This window comes from Lepisosteus platostomus, chromosome 10, assembly GCF_059453375.1.
Source record: "Lepisosteus platostomus isolate fLepPlt1 chromosome 10, fLepPlt1.hap1, whole genome shotgun sequence".
In the NCBI taxonomy this organism is placed as follows: Eukaryota; Metazoa; Chordata; class Actinopteri; order Semionotiformes; family Lepisosteidae; genus Lepisosteus; species Lepisosteus platostomus.
In genome coordinates, this window is record NC_142620.1 from 39476477 (window position 1) to 39494006 (window position 17530).

Sequence of the window (17530 nt, forward strand, 5' to 3'; positions counted from 1 at the left end):
TTGTTTACGTTCATGCAGTGGAACAGACGTCTAGATCTATTTGAATCTGCTTTGTGCTTAAATGAATATAGTGTTTTCTTTTACTGAGAATGTTATGCAAAAGTCCACACATGAGCATATTATTGCCTTTTAATTTTTTAAACTTGCACAACAGTAGCTTTAGTGGAGTGACAGTGATAATAAGAAATTGTTGTCCCATTCTTATTTGTATTGGGAAAGCAAAAATGTGCAATGTTGCAAATTTAGTGTATTATGTTATTAATGTCTCATTTGCATTTACATCTTGTGACATACCCTTGGGCGTATCATAATTGGATCTTTAAAAATAGGCAGGTCTAAGCCAAGAAACACACCAAAACATAGCTGTGAGGTTCAAAACACCTGTTTCTTTTTATTGTGCAGGGCAAAATTCCAAATGGCACAATCAAATAAAAACAAAAGCCTGAGCTCTTCTCTTTTCTGTCATAGCCAAAAAGCTACTCTGCTTATCAGCCTCCAAACAAACCAAGTCTCTCTGAGACTATTCATATTTCACAAAATGATCACAAAAACCACACATATTCTTTTCCCAGAAACTCACAAACCCATTGGTCTATGGTCAGCTCTTCTTTCTCCTGTAAACAACACACAGAGCTGTCCTGCCCTCTGGCTTTCAGGCAGCAGATATCCATTAACTGACCTTGGAACCTTGCTCTTCCTATTTTTAAGCAGTCACCTGACCAGTTGGCTTCCTGAGACTGGTCAGGTGACAGAACAGCAACTCATTCCCCCAGAGGAATCTGGGGAATGTGGTCCCCACCGGGACTGTGCTCTCACAATAAGTTTACTTTAAGCGGTTTCCTGCTACTTCCAAAGTTATGAAGTGATTGTATGTCTTTTTTTTTTCTTTTACAGCCCGCTGTTCGTCACGTGGAAAATTGGACGGGACAAGCGGTTGAGGGGTTGTATAGGTACATTTTCTGCCATGAATCTGCATTCAGGACTCAGGGAGTACACTCTTACCAGGTGAGTTGTCTTGACCATACATTTTCAGTTTTGTCTTAACTAATTGTTTATTTTGTATATTTATTTTTTTTACTCAATTTGGTCTCTGTTGGAGAAAGCATCAAAATGAAACAAGACTCCCAGCTGCATAAATGAAAATGGTATAGCCTAGATTATGGAGATAGTTCTGTTACTGGGCATCTGTCTTAGGGAACTGAGGTTGATATTCCTTTTTTTAAGGATCTTCTACTCCGTATGAAAACTTGAAACTCTTTTAAAATGCCTTTATTCCCTGATGTTAACTTTGAAATTAGTTTTTCAAAGGATGTAAATTTAAGGTTTTACGGTAGGCTGATAGGGTATAAACTGTGTGCCTTTTGTACTTAAACCGCTTGAAGCACTTTTCAACAAATTTATTTGTTTTAATTTTTTGGGGGTGTAGTAAACACTTATTGCAACCATGAAAAAACAAATTTCACAGTCACGGCATTTCAAAGCATCTGAATTTCACAGTTTGCAACATTTGAGTCTGAAATTTCATGGTGTTGTAACAAAATATGAGCCTAAATTTTAAAAAATAAATGCAAAAAACTTGTGATGACCAGTGGAAAAAAAGTCCATCTTTAAGTTCCTGTTTGATTGTCATCAACACAGAGGAGTATTCAAAAATGTGTGTTGAGTAGATCACAGTCTTCATTTTCCAAAACGCAGTCTGGTGCGAGTGTGTAGAATCGTTTCTGCCATCATATTGTTACAAATGATGAATAGCAGGAATTGACCAAGTGGGTTAGTCAATAACTAAAAGAAATCATAACCCCCAACTTGTAAGGATTTCTCCAAGAATATACCTGGGTGGCTGATAGAGTTAGAAGCACATTAATTCTTTATTTTCTGGCACATTTGTGGTGAAAAGAGTAATAATTCAGGCATACTTGGTTGAACAAATATTTATTAAAAGTGACAATACAAATACTACATAACACATACTTAATATAAACATACAACACAAGTTTTCCTATGTACAGTATGTACAGACAAGACATCCCAGAGGCCTCAGGTCCTAACCACCCAGAAAAAAATCCCAGTTTTACCAAATGTTCAAGTCACAATGCTTATAAAAGATAAACCGCCTTCTAAACAGAAAGCAAACTATAGTCAAATCTTTTAAATCTCCCTGTTTTAAAAATGCTCAGCAGGAGAGGCTGTTTTAACCGAGGGATTCTTTACTCAGGAAACCCAAGTTCCCTAAAAAAGTACAGAATAGCAAGTTCTCTTATCAAGATTCAAATGCTTTGCTCCAATTGGGTCTTGGGTGATCTAGAACAATTACCTGGTATGTGCTTTAAGTTTTATTCTCCTGTCTCCTTCTCTTGTGATCTTTTTCTGTCTTTTCTGTCTTTATGGTGTCTTTCTGGACTGTTAATTGATAATTATTTATCCAGAATTTAGCTAAGGTAAACCAAGGTAAACTTTGCTATTGCTTTGATCACAGAATCTGAACCCCCTACATCTCAGCAAACATCCCGTTTGCTTTGAAGCTGGAAATATTAACGCTCCAGCTGTTACACACTTTACAATACCTTACCCTTATCTAAGCATGTATCTGTTTGCATCATTGAAGTTCAATGGAATTACCTGACCGCACCCAACTAACGTCTTCATCATGTATCAGGCACATAGAAGATACATTTCGGATTTGTGAAACAGTATATCACGATCAACATGTAGTATTTGTCTTCCAAGTTATTTTACATTGTTCTCTGTAGTAATTAATATAATTGTAACAGATCTATTTTGAACATTCAAATTGTTTTGACTGATATTTCCAGACAATCAAGATCTCTACATTACAAATAGATTGAGATTTCCCACCTGCATAACACCAAAACCAAATAGTGAGTGGTGGGGTGGGTATTAGTTTAAACTTTTCTTAAAATGAAATCTAATAATTGTATAAAAATATTAAATGTACCAAACAAATTCACTGGATTTCAATGCTGTAAAAAACATTTCATAGTCCATGCCCCCATTTTGCCTAGCAGTGAATTTGGCAGTGCCCCACCTTGAAAGCTCTGGATGTCAATATAGTTACGCCAGCACAGGAATAATGTGCCCCTTTCCTTGTGTGGACTCCAGCAGCTGCTTTCTTCACAAGCCATGGCTTGATTCAATGACAGGGCTTGGTTTCCAAGATCAGAAGACAAAGCATTGCAGTAGACCAGTCTAGATTCAATTGAGGCATGAGCTACAAAATTCTTTGAATAATATCAACATTACATTAGGGGGTTTGCGTTTTTGGATCTTGTTTTACCTGAAGCAGCAAGAATTGTAATAGAAAATTAACCAAAACAACTAAATTTGCCATATACCCTTGATTATGCTTTTACTCTATAATGTACTAGGCAAACTCAGGGGAGTTCACTAGTTTTAAAAATGCATCATCAGTGTAAATAATTTAGTATTACTTAGCAGACTGAAATCGGAACGCAAAACAATCCTGTCATGATTAACTGATAATGGATAGGAGCTGTGCAAATTAAGAGAGTAGAACAGAGACTTGATAATTCAAATGAAGAGAACTGACTGTGCATTTTGAGGTAACTGAAAAGCCCCAGAGCCAACTCAATCAGAAGTATGTTAAATATTTGTCTTACAGCACAGTCAACTAGAGGGGTTTTAGTGATGCCTGTGATAGCAACCAAATTGATTAGCCCCTAACAGTTTACTTTGTCAAAGAAAAGTATGTCCAGGTTTCAATTTAACAATTTCTATAGCTTGTATTTTTGCATGAATATCTCACCATGATGGTGCAGTGATTAGGATTGCTACCTTGAAATGCTGGAGCTTCAATTCCTTGGGTGCTATCTGTATGGAGTTTGTATGTTCTCCCCTTGTTCATGTGGGTTTCCTCCAGGTGCTTCAGGTGCCCGTCCAGGGCATATCATGCTTTGTGCACGTGGCTTGCCAAAACAGGCTCTCTCCCCAGCAACACTGTATCGGGTAAAATAGAAAATTGGTGGATGGATTCCTCAGATCGTGTCATTAGAGCAATCAAACCTGAAGTTGACACCCCTGATGATAAGAACAGAAGAAGTGCAAAGAGACCATTCAGGTCATCTAAATTTCCTTGGTTGGTAGTACCTATTTCATTCAATAAAATGTCATCCTTCTATAGATTTGTGGTATTAGTTTTAACACTTGTTTTTCTTCCTTTAACAGCCCTAGCACCTAAATGTGAAATAAACCCTGTTCATTACCTGCCTTATTCCATCTGTGGTTTATGATAACACAATCCAGGTCATTCCGCGTTGAAGATCTGTGGCACCCAGCTCTTCCTGATGAGGAACATTTTTCTCTCTCAAGTTCTGTAATGATTTGACACAGTTGAGGTTGTGGTGGGAGCAGTAGCTCTTGGCCAAGTATGGATTGCAAGCAGCTGGATCAGCTGCAGTGTTAATGTTTTTAGGGAAGCCTTGGAATAACATTAAATGGGGCCGGCGAGTGTTGCGTCAACTGAAGGCTGCTTCTTTGTCATTTTAAATACTCGTCAGACTGTCATGTTCAATAGCAGTAAGACCAACAAAGGCTATTCCAACTCTGCCTTGATTTTTTTCCCTTTATATATGTGTATTTAAAAAACACCCCAGGCAGCTTTAAATATGTGCCTTCTAGCAGAACATCCTTTCACTCACAAATTACTTCGGACATCTGTTCTGTTGGAGCTTGTGAGTCTTGCGCTTTTCTTTTTGAGCTGTCCTTGTATAAATGTTATTTTTAGGCTGGAGCATTACAGTCAGACACTGGAAAATGCAATTCTGGATTTAAGCAAAGTTAGTTTTGTAAAAAGAGAATAAGCAAGAGGAGTCATGATGTATCTTTAGTATGGTTTTATGCAAGGCATTTTGAACTTTCATTGCTGTGCCTCCTGGTCGTTTGACAGCATGTAAATGTAACTGTTGATTTGCTTGCTACATCTGGCTGTACTGCATATGGAACACCAACTGGCCTGCTCCCAACACTGCAGAACTCCATAGAACTGGGGAGGGGATGGCTGAGACGCTGACTGTTAGGAACCTGTCTGCATGGAACACGCTGACAATGGAAACGTTATCAGCACAAGGGATTTTCAATGCGCGGGTCAAAGGTGCTCGTGAGTTTTGACTGAAGAAGAGGACAGGAGTTTTTCGCCTCAGGTACATGTATTTTGGAATTCTTATTCGCGCTGATCTCTCAGGACATACACAGTACGAGGTGACACTATACAACAGACAACACCACCCAATATAGGCAGTACATTACAAACAAATAATATCAGAACAATAAATATGGTAGACCATGCAAAACGTGCATAGTATAGATGTGCACTGAGTCTGAGGCATTGCAGTTAGCTGCTGAGAATGCATACTGCAGTAGGATAGAAGCTGTTCTTAAATCTAGTGGTCTGTGTGGTACCACTTGCCAGAGCAGAGGAGGGAGAACAGTTTGTGGCCGGGATGGTTGGGGATCCTGAATGATGGATTGGGCTTTATTGCGGATGATGTGAATCTCACTGACTGATGGTAAATCTCATCCTATAATCTTCTGTGCCATTGCTGCAACCCTTTGTAGTGCATCATGCATGGTTGTATTGCTGTACCACACAATGATATCACTGGTGAGGACACTTTTCTATAGTTCAGCTTCCCCATACTGCATTTCTTTAAGCACCACAGAAAGTGGAGGCTCTGTCGTGCCTTTTTCAGATGGGCTACAGTGTTGTGAGACCAAGTTGGTGGAGATCTGCAGGCCGAGGAACCTGAAGCAGCTGACAGTTTCCACTGCTGTGCCACCAACTGTAATAGGGGCGTGACTCCCTCTGGGTCTCCTGAAGTCCACAATGAGTCTTTTGGTCTTGTTGACGTTCAGGGCCAGATTGTTTTCAAGGCATCATCTTTATAAGATGTTCCCCCTCACTTCTGTATGAGGACTTTTTTTTTCTTATTTTCTGATGAGCCCTACAATTGTGGTATCATCTGCAAACTTAATAATGTGCCAGCTGCTATAAGTAACTGTACAGTCATAGGTGAACACGTAGTACAGCCTAGGACTGAGGCAGCAGCCTTGGGGAGCTCCAGTGTTTAGGATCACTGTAGAAAGTAGTAGAGAGATGGCATTATGTGAATCAGATGTACATCATTCAGTAGTGTACTGGCCTAGGGTTTGTATTTCCTATTAGTATGCAACTGAATAACAGCAGATGCTGTTGAGCTTTGTTTAGAATTGTTCAGATCTCTAAGGAACTTTCACACACTAGATTTTATTTGGCTTCCAGACAGTTACTGGAGGCCTTTTTGCAATCCTAAGGAAATTTTATCTTCTTCCCACTTTTAAATTTAGACTATAGTTAAGAGGCCAACTGTGCTCGGTGCTTCATACAAGACGAGTGTATTGGGACAGACAAGCCATTAAATTTGTGACATCAACCTAAATTGGGTTCTTATGAATTGCTGCACTGATTAAATGGAAGCAGGCACCAAACCTAAAACTTTGTGAAATATAATTTTCCAACCCCAAGAATGCCTTAAACCCTGTCAAAAGCAAGGTTTGTCGCATAAACTGCTAAAAAATGTTTGGCAAAATAATACAAAACTTTATAGTGTTGATACTAGCACCACCAGGATGAACATACTGGCACTCCCTGGGTTACTTAACATGAATACTAAGTGTGCAAAATTTAAAAGACACCCAGTTTCAGTTTCAGTTTCACCTACTATTACTCAAAGCTGTGTAGAGTTTCATTAAATAAGATTTAATCTGTGAGTTTTTAGTTCAGTTTAAGTCATAAATAATTTTGAGTTTTATTTTTTGCAGATGACTTTTTTTTTATTGCAGAATTGGATTTATTCAGAGAATAGGATAGGACTCTACTACCATCCAAATATTAAATGGTAAATGTGCATATCGATCGAGTAAAACTCAAGTTGTGGAACAGTTTCTGGAACTGAAGTCTACTGTAAGCCAAGGAAAGTTTGTGAAAACAGGGTATCCATTCTTTCAACGTTATTTGCTCCATTAGCACCAAATATTGTTAGTATTTCACTGGATGGAGTACCATTAACCCCTGACATTCAGTTCTTTCTGTGTATACCAAGATGACCAGGCGGCTGCCATTTCCTTATTAGACACTGGCCACTGTCTTGGCAACGACTGGACTGATTGACACAAGACTTAGCAAGTTTGATGAACATCAGAAGCTGCTTCTCATTTGCAGTTCACCCGCTGTGGTGATAATTTTTACCGCCCACAGCAGGTCATCAAATACTTGGTGAGATGTTACTCAATCTGCTTCTGTTCAAGGACTGCTTGGCCCATTAACCCTTAAATGGGTAGTTATCACTATAGTGACAAGACAGTGCTCAAATGGTGAAATACTCCTGCTAGATCATAATGGCTGCCTGACCGCCATTTTGTTTTCAAAATTCAAACTACCGTCTTGGAACCGCTGCAATGATTAACGACACTGAGCAGGTTTCCTTACAAGCCTTGCCTCAGAGCTGCACCTCACATGTATATGTATGGCATGTAATACTCTATACACATTCACTAGTTGATCAGGTGCTTGAGCAAATGTCCCCCTTAACGCCAGCACCTCTTTTACTTGCTGTTTAGCAGATTAACGCCAACCTTCAAGGGTATAATATTTGTACTTAAAAGATGAATGCGTGTGAAAACAGGGCAGACATCTATTTCTTTTCCTTAAATGTTTAATCCTGATGTTTAAAAAAGTGTTTTGGTTATAAGAGTGGTAAGAATAATTCTAGTTTGACATCCCTTCACACTGTTGAAGAGGGCTGGGATTTTAAATGCTTGCAGTTTTTTCCACGTTTTTGGTTGTATTTCTGGTATCAGAAATGATACATTTCATGTTATCCTAACTTTTAGTAATAAGCTTAACATTTGATTTTAAATATAAGCTATAAACAACCAAACCTCCGAAACAGAATCTAAAATGAATGAATTCATCAGTAAGATTCTTTGCTTTATGTGATTCAGGACTCCATAAGCAGGGTGTGAAGGTGGTCAACAGTGACCATGGATTTTAAAGGTGTTTTTTTAAAGGTGGGAGTTCTTTAGTTGGGAGATGTAAGACGTAGTGAATTCATTTAATCTGCTAATACAAAATTCACTAGTAGACTCAGCACTGTACCTTAAATGGTTGCATATATGATCAGTTTGACAACTTGTTTTTGAGCTTTGTTAGTTTTGGTGCCTTTAGCAGAATAGTACCACTGTCTTTAAAAAAATACGCAAGAGTTAATTGAAACATGGTTGTGAGGAAGTGAAATACCTTTTGCTAGTGCAAAAACAATGAGGGTGTAAATAGATGCTTTCTCGCCTCCAGTTATTGTTCTGTCCTCCCCCTTTTTTGTATGATTATTTTTGCAGTGTTGTATTTTGTTTTTTATGATGTTTTAAAAAGATACTTTAAAAAATATGTACCAAAAAGTGGAAATTATGTATGTGTTGCTAGGATGAAAGGGCCTGTGTCTCCTTAGGGACACAGTTCTGTCTAATCAACTATTGGTTCCACTGAGTATTTTTTCCGGTGGGAACCTGAATGTAGCATATTTAAACACATCACATTATCTCCTGGGAATGTTCCTTATTCCTTGGGTATTTTTATTACTGTGCAATAAGAGAAGTGAAAATAATGTGCAATAATACATCACACCTTTTTTGGTTTTTCTCTTGGTTAAGGCTTTTTTAGCACGGTCTGTGGCATTCAAACGGATACATACCTGTCAGATTATTTATAACTTTAGCATCTTTTCAGTTTCATAGTTTTGGGATCTTTAGGTTTAAGAGCCCTGAATTAAGAGTTAGTAGTTTTAAGTTTATGACAAAGCAAAATCATGCTGCCAAAACTTAATTTGGCTTCAATGTGACACATCACTAATAAGTGTATTTATAGTGTGAATCTTCATATAACAAGAGAGTCAGACCAGTGAGCATGAAGAAAGGCTGATGGAATTCATGGGAGACTTATTCAAAGTTAAGTGAATAGCACTGAGACAGTGTTGTGAAACCCATTCTTTACAAATAAGCAGAAGTACAGCATGTCATGCTTTTTCAAATGAGACTGAAATATGGTGCAAAGGCCAAAAGTGGAAAACAGAATTAAAGTTGAAGATGAAGTGGTATTGGCCTAAGAAGAGTACAAAAAATGCTAAATTTTAGTAAACCTAAAAATCTTACCTAAAATGGGTTTGTGGGTAAAAAGGTGTTTGTGGGTAGTATGCCGAATGTATACAAGGAGAGAATGCAAGTAGTAACTGAAACAGTAAATATTCTTTTCATTTGTCAAACTGCTTGAAGTATTAATGTTACTTCTTGGCTATTTTTATAGGGGGTGTTTTTAGTTGTTTTTCGTTTTAAGCATTATCTGAATACATATTAGAATTATCATCTGAACAGACTTTGTTCTGTATGCCTCTCCCATTTCTTTTTACATTTAGTAATTTGAGGTCATGTAAGATTTAAGCTCCTTCTTCAGGGCCCCATTTATCAAATATTCAAAAGGGTGTGCTCAAGCCAGGTGGACGGGGAAAAAATATTGTGACTGGCTGTTCAGTGGAGCAGGAGCTGTTACACGCTGCTACACAGGACACTTTTGATTGGCTCCAGGTTCAGGCTTTCTCTCACCTTCCATTGGCTGGCCCTGTTGCTAGGATAACTCTACACCAAGGCTTCAGGGTAGGTCATGTATGAAAACTGGTAAAGCTCTTTTTTCAGATGGCATTTTTGTCATTCAGAAACCACATTATAAATTTAATATTACTGGTCATCTCTATTAATTTAACCTATTGGCTTAGGTTGAGTCTATGGCCTGCACTGCTTTTGTTGTTCATTTCTTCTCCAGTATGCAGCTTTATTTTGACCATATTGCCTAAATATTTCTGCTATTTATGTTGTCACAAATGAAATTAAGGGAATAACATTTGAAGAAGGCATGTTTTCTCAGTTTGGTTATGGAATGAAAAATAGCTATACTTTTTGTATTTCGTGAGTGTTGTTCTTAACATTCATATCATACCAAACCATTTTTATACTTAAAACAATGTTAATTCTTAGTTTGCATGGAGTTGAGCTCATGAGACTATTCTATTTAAAGCTTTTAGGGGAGAGTAATGCTCTTAAATATAGTGCCTACAGATGTTTTTCAAGGGTGCTTTATTTTTAAAGCTCCTTACAGTCATGAGCAGAGAGTTGAGTCTATGAGGAGGAATTTCTTCTCGGCCAAAACCTCCAGGCTTTTCTGTTGGATAAGGGCCTGTGTTTTCATAAAGCAAATATTTTGGTCTTTTGAAGTAGATAGGGTTCACACAGTTCTGAAAATAGTTCTGCAGAGTTTGTATGTCAGCTGATCTGAAGTCTGTTGATTAGTAATTGAAGATTTAATTTGAATTGTGTTTGCCATTTACTAAGCCTCTCAAAGTACTGCATTGGAAACTTCATCAAAACTTGCATAGTGTAACAGGTTAGTAATTCATATGGTACTTGTGCATGACTATACATTTATTTTCTTTAAACACAAATTTGAAGAAAATCAGTTTTGAGAAGGGCTTATTGCAAGGAAAGCTAAATATTCTTTTGTTCTTTGTGATGTTTTTTTTCTTAAGTGGTATTTAAGGGTGAGGTTGTACTATTTTACTATTAGAATGCATGTATTACAGTCCAGTGTGTCTTTAGAAACTTTTTTGATTTGGCAAGAATGCCTAAAAGTATGCCATGTCTCCTAGCAACACACTGGTTAGGCATAATTTGGAATGCTATTCAGTTTGGGTCACCATGCAACAAGGAGGATATTGCTTTGGAAGACTGATTCCTAGTCTTCTGGACATGTTAACAGAATTTTATCGTTTGTATACTGGAAATGGGAATATTAAATTAATCTAGGGGATTTAGTCCAGAAAAGCAACAATACAAACACCTGGGGATACAAGTAGAAATTAAGTTTATGCACATTCAAGGAAGGAAACAGGAAGTATTTCTTTACACAGTCATGGGTTTCTAGAGCAAAGTTCCTTACCATGTTTGTGGAGCTTGCACTGTGTTGATCCTTTAGTAAACAATGTGACTGGTTGTATGATTTCAGAATCCAACCAGATAACAAGAACCAGACCTCTCCTTTGTGACCTTTCGTATGTTTTTATATTCTAATATCAGTAGAATACTAGTGTATGGGTTTCCTGATTCTTCAGGAAATTAAAAATACTTCCTTGATTAATTTAATTCTCCTAGTTTCATGTCAGTTTGGAAATTGATAGACTTTCTGTTAACGTCACTGCATTCTGCTCTTTGCAGTAAACTATTCAAAGCTCAAGCCTCAGAAAAGAGAAACCTATAAGCACTGATATAAAGATGTAGAAGCTAGCGCGGGTTATTTTGCAAAAAAAATGCGATATAATGAATTAAAAAAATAAGAGGGCCTTGGGGGTAAATTCGGAATCCTGGGGACTGTCTGGGTGGAGTTTGCATGTTCTTCCCGTGTTTGTGTGAGTTTCCACCCACAGTCAAAAAACATACTGGCAGGTTAATTGGCTTCTCAGATAATTATTCTTGGCATGAGTGTGTCTGTCTGTGTTTGTGTCTGTACATCTGCCCTGCCATTGACTAGCCCAGGGTGTACCCTGCATTACGGCTGTTGCTTACTCTCCAACTCCCCTGCAACCCTGAATTAGAAAAAGTGGTTAGAAAATCACCATGCCACCCACTCCCTTGAGCTTCTGAGTTTAAACCTGTTTAAAACAGAACGTGCAAAAAATCATGAAAAGTAGTCCTCAAGCTTTTGGTAAACAAGTTCTTTGGTGTTGAACGCAGGTTCAGTTTGGCTTCCTGCACTTTTCCAATTAGTTTGTGTCAGTCTTTGAGCACTTTTTTCAGTAGTTCATTGTCCAGGCGTATTGTGCTTAAGTGCTAGAACCGATGGGGATCTACAGTAGCTAAGCTTTAATCAGCTTATTTGCTGCGAAAGGAGAAATCGGGGAAAGACAAGCAAGCAAAGGAGTAGAAAATCCAATTAAAGGTTTCATTATCACTTCTGCGATGTCTGCAACCAACTTGTGCGTGACCCTTTAAGTGGATGGAAGGCCAGGCCTTGACATGGACAGCTGATTGTCAGGAAAACGTATCTGGTGGCTGATTTTTCATAGTCTCTTGATATTGTCAATTAACCTGTGCAGTGCTGGGTTCCTCATTTTTGTCTCTAAATGTATCTAAGATGTTTGATGTTATCAGGGTGAGGAGCTTCCTTCTTACTTCCCATGTTAACCTTATTATTTTAGTATTGCTTTTAACCAAAGACGTGATAGAAAAAATAAAAAATCTAAAAAAAGGTTCTTGAATTACCTAAACCTATGCTTTAGAACATGATTTTCTCAGTGTTTAGCTAGTGGATTTTAAATTATAATGGATTAATGGATGGAATCTTATTGTCTTAAATGAGATCTTTATTAAGACTTATAGTAGGTATGGCTTGCAGCAGTGATGGGGTTTCCCTTTAAAAACATTGGTCTCTTTTCTCTTTTTATTAGGAGAGTGGCTATTGAGAGAGACTTTTTTTTCAGTTGTTATTTGATTCCATCCTGTTCAGTTGATTAAAAGCTACCTATTCACTTAATTTCGCACCTCTTTATTAAATCAGTAAACAACTGCCTAAAGCTTATTTTTTCCTTAGCACATTTACAAATTACAAAGCCATTAACTTTAATTCCACGCTCCACACTTTCAGAAAAACACACCAGCTGGACCATCATGCACTCGAGTGGTTCATTTTGGGTCTGGGGAGCTCAGAGAAGCTCTGGAGCATCTGAATTGGATCAGTGACGATGCACTGTGATGTGGAGGGAGTTTCTGCCCTCTTTCCAAACAGCAGCTGTCAGCTCCACTGTGCTCATCCGGTTTGCTGCTTGTTTTAAGGGAGCCTGGCACAGCAAGGACAGAGGAGTGAGAATCCTGCTGTGAGGCAAGGCTGTCCTTCAGCAGGAATCCAACTGAGTTGATCAGCCTTTTAGTTTTCTGCTCTCTCTGTGAACAATTGACTACTTTCTCCTGCTCAAGAAGTGGCTGCTGAATTCTGGTTCTCATGATAGTGCACATTTGTTTAATGTGGCTTCCTTTACTCCTGGGCTAGATAATAAGAAGGTCTTTTGATTGCCTGTATTATTTTGTGATGAGCCTGAGCACATTGTCAGGTGTACATCAACCCTTTTGTTTTCTTTAAATTCTATCAGGTCTGTGTCAAGCTGTCAGGTCTCCAGTTGTGCTTGAAATCCTAAAATGACCTGTTTTTTTAACCTGATTTTGTATTGTACATGCATAATAATGCACATTTTGACTTTGATTTAATAATTGTCACGTGTAAATATTATATAACAATCTATTACAAGAGCATACGGGTTTTGCGTATTGAACCTACTACGTTTGACTCACTGAAGCAGGGAAAGTACTAAATTGCTTGAATCATTGGATTGTCAATAGTTTGTGCCATCACCAGAATACCTATAAATTTAGATTTCTAGCATCAATATTTCTGTTACAATTGCTTTACTCCATGACTTTCAGACAGTTGGGAAATGACATTGGAAATTTAACAAGTGCAGTCTTGCATTTGCCATTCTGTCTGACAGGCAGAGAGAGAAAAAGATCTTTTCACTGTTAAGGTAAAAAGGGAGGACAAGATGCAAAGCCATTGACAGGGCTTGAAACAAAATTAATACCAAGCTGGCTCTATAGTAATTCAGCCAGGATGGTAGTCATTCAGAGATTTATAGCAAATGTTGCTGGTCTGGGCTATGCCATTGTCTGACTATGAATGTGTTTCTCTTTTTTGAATGCTCATTACTGACTGCATGCCTTGGATTTTTCGTGTGGTTTGAGCTGGTCAGAGCATCCTCAGCTTGCAGTGTAGTGGCAGCAGCCCAGTGTCTTGCCAGGGATCTGTGAACATGTTATCAGTGAGAGTTGTTTCAATCTGTCATGATGGTTCCTCTGGATTGTACTGGTGACTTTCAAAAGTGCATATATTGGAGGAAAGCATAGTAGCAGGGTAAAATGTTAGTATCGGTGATCTCCATTGATCCATTGAACAGTGTTCGAATTTGAGGGTCTATTAAATAGGATTTGAAATGTTCTAAACAGCATTAATGATATAATATGTATGCAAGATTTTACAGAATGCATTATAGTGTTTTTTCAGTGAGTTTGTCATATTGAGTGTTTCCTTTGTGCTAAGCTTAATGATTCTATTGAATAAAATTGTTAGTTCTTATCACAATTTAAGCCTCCACTTTGTGACTGCAATTAAAACTACGCTCTTGCACTATTAATTCCGACCTGCTGCCTTCTGAAATTGGTCAATAGATTGTTCAGTCAGTAGCTAAAGCTATTTCATAAACCAATTTAGTAACATTCCTTTGATTCAAGAGGGATTGGTGGTGGAATTCATGATTATCCAGGTGTTCAGAATCCAGTTTTTGCTTTTAAGAATTACCAAACGGGAGAGCACAAGAAATTGTTAAAAAAACATACTAAGATACCAAGGGAGAAGACGCCACACATCACTAATGGGAACATGGGAGGTTTAAGCTCGCAGATGATCGTGTTTCCTGTCTGATTAGATTTTCTCTGCCTCAGACTCCTACGCCATTTCTTGCTGCTCAGATTTACTCCTTATTAATCATTTTGCTATCCACTTTTTCACATGTTAAAGCTAACAGTCTTTTTAATGTGACAGTGCCATTTACTGCCAATGTGTAGTCTTATGCTGATAATTACAAAAGAACTGATTTTGATACATTATTCCCCTTTCCTGCTAGCTCCATGGCAAGACTAAGTGCTCATTGCAATTCTGGTATCTGAATCGCTTTTTAATGTTTCTTGACTATACACTCTTCAGAAAACTCAGTTTTTCAAGTATATTGATTATTATAAAGGTTTTCTGATAGGTCCCGTGATAAAGTAGACCATCACAGATTCAGGTTTAGAAATGTTAAGCATTGTTCGGGGGGAAAAAAATTTTCCACGTCTTGGATGATGTTTCTTGAAGGGTTTAACTTCTGTTCTAATTTATTTTGTCTTGTTTTGTGTTATGCCATTTCTTTTTTTTTGTTTGTTTTGTTTGTAAAGCACGAATATGCTTACACCACTGCAGTCTTCTTCATTGTGGTGTACATAATAGCTCTGAGAAATGGTCAAGCAATCTTCAGATCCAGTGATGTCAGATTTTTCCTGGAATGACCTCAGCGCTGTCCTTTTTGGAGGTTATGTGAACAGCTGTGAGGCACTGTATACTACATTTCCTTTACAGCAATTACAAATTGTTTTCAGCAACCCTGCTCCCTGTTTATTATTAGATGGTTATCTGTGCAGTAGCCATGGAGCAAAACAACACTGACTAAATGTCTCGAGTTAAGAGATGAAAGCAGAAATTTAAAGCAGCAGGTGAGGTTCACTTAGAAATTAGTTTTGTAATACACAAATCTTTTCTAGAAACAATGACACTGCAAAGGTATATCAGTGGTATAATAGGGCCATGTAAGTTAGCTGTTGTCATTTTTTTTTCAAATGGTTCATAAAAGCAGAATGTAGTTTTCCAATAAAGGCATTTAATGTTTCATGATACGAATTGTCGTTATTTTCTCCAGAAAATAGGTTTTGCTTTCCTTTGTGTACAAAATGACTTGAGACTGTGGATCATTTGTTGAGATCCTGAGATCAAATTGCATAATTAATCCTACAGACTGGATACTACACCTATTTCAGGCAGTGCTAAGCTACCTGCAGGTTGTGGAATGTTTTGCCATCAGTGTTGCAAAACCTTCCTTTTAGCTTGCTGCATAGTGATTGGTTCGGTGTAGTTTGTATGAAGATACTTGCATTGCGTCAGGCCAATGGGAATTATCTCATAATAACATACTGGATTAGACTGTTTTATCCATCCATCCCCTTTTCAACCACTTCTTCCAATTCAGAGTCACAAGGTAGCCGGAGCCTATCCCAGCAAACTACAGACGCACACCAGGGCTGATTTTCCCAGAAGCCAATTAACCCACCAGCGTGTCTTTGGACTGTGGGTGGAAACCAGAGCACCCAGGGGAAACCCACACGAACACGGGTAGAACATACAAACTCCACCCAGACAGCAGCCCAGATCCACAGTTGAATTCAGAGCCCAACTGCAACTGTAACCACTGCCACCTTAGACTGTTCCAACATAATTAAAAAAAGGTGAACTACAGAACTATTTGAAGGGCATTCCATGAGTATTACTGCTATTTTTCACTGTGGGTGTTTCGTATAGTTTGAGGATGACGAAGGCATCACTTTCACATTTACTTTTTAGTATAGCCTTGTGTGAAGGTTGCCTTAAGTGCGAATGCTCCCTCATTGAATAGGTGTCCATGGAAAGACCTAAGTTTAGGTCACCTTTTCAGTCTCGGGCTGGCAAATGCAGGGCCAGGGCCTGGTCTAATGTATATTTGAACATATATTATTTATATATATGAACGCACAGCTGGCCCTGCGCCACCCAGTAAGAACCTATGGATAATAATCTTCTCCCATCCTATTCCATTTTGAAGATTAACAGTGGTAAGCAGGTAAGCAACTTCCAACAAATCTGTTTTAAGAGTAATGATGAGTTTTTTTTTATATTGTTCTGCCCGATTACAGTAGTTCATTATTTAGGTCTATGCATATACTCTTACCTCCTTAATGTACACATTGTGTAATTTTAACGTGGAGAGAGAACTGCTTGTCGTAAAACAATACATTTTATAAAATATGATTAAATGTAAAACTTTCACTTGCCTGGAGGGTTGGTCGCACACATCTTGCATTGCTACTGAATAAAACGTGTTCCACTTTTGAGACTGTATAGAAATTTTCAGTGACAGTTGTCGGAGCATTTGTTATACCATAGCGTGCCCTGTACATTATAGAAAGCCGTGCTGTTCAGAGCTATCCCCAAATTCACAGAGGCGTAGTCCAGAACAAAATGGTAAGCAGATAGACAGGAAAACCTGTGCAGTTATCTCACGGGTTTTCCTCATACTGCTAATTTATTTGTGGTTGTGGGAATGTGATGCAGTATAGGTGTATGTTGCAGTGTATGCATGTTGCAGCATATGTGTATTGTACTGTAGGTTGTATGTACATTACATAGTTTCCTCATTGTTTTCCCTTTTAATGGGTAACGAACATTAGAATATAATTTGCTCCTGTTAGGTGTTACATCAGGGTTTTATTGTTCCTGAGATAAATATAGGAATTTAAATATATAGGATTTAGTGATTTCAGACTAACATTTTTTACATTTCTCTGTTAGTACTGTTAAGATTCTCATCTGTGCGATATAAATAAAAAGTGAGCTGGTCCAAACATACTAGATATGATTAATAATTCATTGCGTTTCTCTAGCTGCTTTTCATCCCACAGGATGAAAGAATGATGCGTGGCTGCCATTCTATGCCAGCAGCTCAACTACGCAGCAGATCAAGTGGAGAAG

The 17530-nt window shown here is 38.0% G+C and overlaps 1 protein-coding gene across 5 annotated transcripts in view; it reads left to right on the forward strand.

Annotated features, from left to right (window-relative positions):
- The window catches only part of ammecr1 (AMMECR nuclear protein 1), a 91156-nt gene that overhangs the window by 38170 nt on the left and 35456 nt on the right, over window positions 1–17530 (forward strand). For all 5 annotated transcript variants that reach the window (XM_088648979.1, XM_088648977.1, XM_088648981.1 and 2 more), the window contains one exon: window positions 895–1005. In XM_088648979.1, the coding sequence (XP_088505105.1) occupies window positions 895–1005 (111 nt within the window). The remainder of the gene's footprint in view (window positions 1–894; window positions 1006–17530) is intronic.